Source organism: Colobus angolensis, unplaced genomic scaffold (assembly GCF_000951035.1).
Source record: "Colobus angolensis palliatus isolate OR3802 unplaced genomic scaffold, Cang.pa_1.0 Scaffold286, whole genome shotgun sequence".
NCBI lineage: Eukaryota > Metazoa > Chordata > Mammalia > Primates > Cercopithecidae > Colobus > Colobus angolensis.
Genome location: NW_012116110.1, coordinates 838,985 through 841,252, shown reverse-complemented (window position 1 = coordinate 841,252; position 2,268 = coordinate 838,985). Strand labels below are relative to the sequence as shown.

Here is a 2,268-nt window from a genome sequence, read left to right as displayed (position 1 = left end):
GAGCAACTGGGACTACAGGCGCCCGCCACCGCGCCCAGCTAATTTTTTGTATTTTTAGTAGAGATGGGGTTTCACCATGTTAGCCAGGATGGTGACCTCGTGATCTGCCTGCCTCGGCCCCCCAAAGTGCTGGGATTACAGGCATGAGCCACCGCGCCCGGCCCAGACCTGGAGTATTAACCTTCACCTTCTGGTTGAAGGCCTTTTTTCTTTTCTTCTCTTTTCTTTATTTATTTATTTATTATTTTTTGGTACTTCATCAAATTCAACTGTGGCTTGACTGATATCTAAGTGCATTTACCTCTGAAATGATTCACAATAGTAAATGATATCAGCTTTTAATTTTATAAGACAAAAAATAGTTTTTAATAATTCTAAACTAGCTGTGTTTGAGAAGACAATAGATCACGATTTTATAAAGAGCAAATTCCTAAAAATATATGCAAGATTATTACTGGCCCACAGTATTTAGAGAAATGAAATGTACCCACTCTTTGGCTGGATTTAGTCAGACAAGTAGAATAGGTAGCATAATAGGTCTAATTCCTACCCCATCTGGAATATCCATCCTTCTGGAGTTTTCCTGAACACTCATTGAGGCCAGTAGCAGAGCCCACAGGCAGGGCCACCAGGGTGGCATTTTTTCTACATGAGGCACAAATCGTGGTCTTCCCTCACCACAGCACAGCATGTACCCCAATAAGATAATTCAACATGAAAGTATTTCAAAAGGAAAGCAAATTGGCACTGGATGAAGTATACAATTTCAGGCGAGTCTCAAGGAACCTAATGTTCTTATTTAAACAATTACTTTGGGTTCAACTAGTTCTTCGAGTCCTTTTTTTCAGTTTGGTCTTGAACTGCCGTATGTGTGAAACTGCAAAAGCAGTTCTTACCATTCAGGACATACACTGATTACAGATCTTACTAAAAACTAGCAGCATTGCTAGACTTTCAGATTTACACAGTGAGTTCACAGAAAGGTTATTTACGGCCGGCTGTGGTGGTTCATGCCTCTAATCCCCCACACTTTGGGAGGCTGAGGCAGGAGGATCACTTGAGCTCAGGAGTTGGAAACCAGCCTGGGCAACATGGGGAAACTCCGTCCCTTAAAAATAAAAAATAAAAATTTAAAATTTAAAAAAAATATATAAAGAAAGGTTATTTACTTTACTCATCTTCCATAGTCATTCCACAAAGATGTGTTTCCAAGTCTCTCAACATCCAGAAAACTTCAGGGGGTTAGATGCCTTGGACATTGTGAGATTGTTAGGAGGCAGAGGGGAGTGACCACCCGGTGTCCGTAGATACTGGCTGGCAGCAGCTTTTCTCTGAAGTTGGGCACTCTTTGGCCCCAGGCTCAGCGTTCCCGGTTGGAGGAGTGGGTCCTGGAGAGCAGATATCTCTAGCTAGCTGCTGGGTGCTCCAGGACCTTTGGCCAGCTCATCCCTAATGACAGGTCCCGGTTCTCACAAACTGAATTCTGCACAGCAGCCTGCATGGCTCCAGGAACCAAGTGGGGTTAAGGCCCTCCTTTAATGACCAGGTACAAGCGCCAGTTCACACACACCCTCTCATTACCTCCTGAACTCGTCTGGGGGTCGAGCCACCCTACACATTTCACATTTACGTGTGTCTTAATGGAGAATAAAACAAGCGATGTGTCCGAAACTGTCCCATCCCACAAACACACCTACTATGCGCCAGGCATTCTTGATACATCGGTGAACAAAAATGACCAAAATCCCTGCCCTCCCAGCACAGACGTCGTCAGTGCAGCAAATACTCAACGACGAAAAGAAGTTTAATCACTTTCCTCCCACTTTCCTGCCACCCACACCCTGTCCTTCCAATCTCCCAAAGAGCTGGGTGTCTTTGCTTAATTCTATTAGCTTGACAGGGACAACAAAATCCTTCAGCCTGCGCGCAACAGACACTACCCAGGTGCAACCCAATTCACCCCTGAACTCGACCGTCGCGGAACATTTTTCTCCAGGCTCCAAAAACTTCAGGTGGCGTTAAGGCTCCCCCAACTGCAGCCCTGGAGGCCAACTAAGGGACAATGGAAGGGTACGACCAGAGCCCCCTATCCCCGGGATGACTGGGCGAGCGGGGCGCGCGCGCGGTACTCACCGAGGAGCCGGCCCAGAACGGGCACGAGTTCTTCACCTGCGGAGAGCTACTCAGCGACAGCGCCCCGAAGCTGAGCGCCACCATGCAGCAGCCCAGGATCAGCTGCAGCAGCCCGAGTGACAGCAGCGGGCGGGC

At 47.3% G+C, this 2,268-nt stretch overlaps 1 protein-coding gene across 2 annotated transcripts in view; it reads right to left on the bottom strand.

Moving 5' to 3' along the window:
• Nucleotides 1–2,268, bottom strand: part of FAM189A2 (family with sequence similarity 189, member A2) — a 65,458-nt gene that overhangs the window by 62,173 nt on the left and 1,017 nt on the right. The window contains exon 1 of one of the 2 annotated variants that reach the window (XM_011948890.1): nt 2,134–2,262. The exons of the other annotated variant lie outside the window; for it this stretch is intronic. Within the exon in view, the coding sequence (XP_011804280.1) occupies nt 2,134–2,217 (84 nt within the window). The 5' untranslated portion in view covers nt 2,218–2,262. Of the gene's footprint in view, nt 1–2,133; nt 2,263–2,268 lie in introns of those variants that run through there. 2 annotated transcript variants of the gene reach the window in all.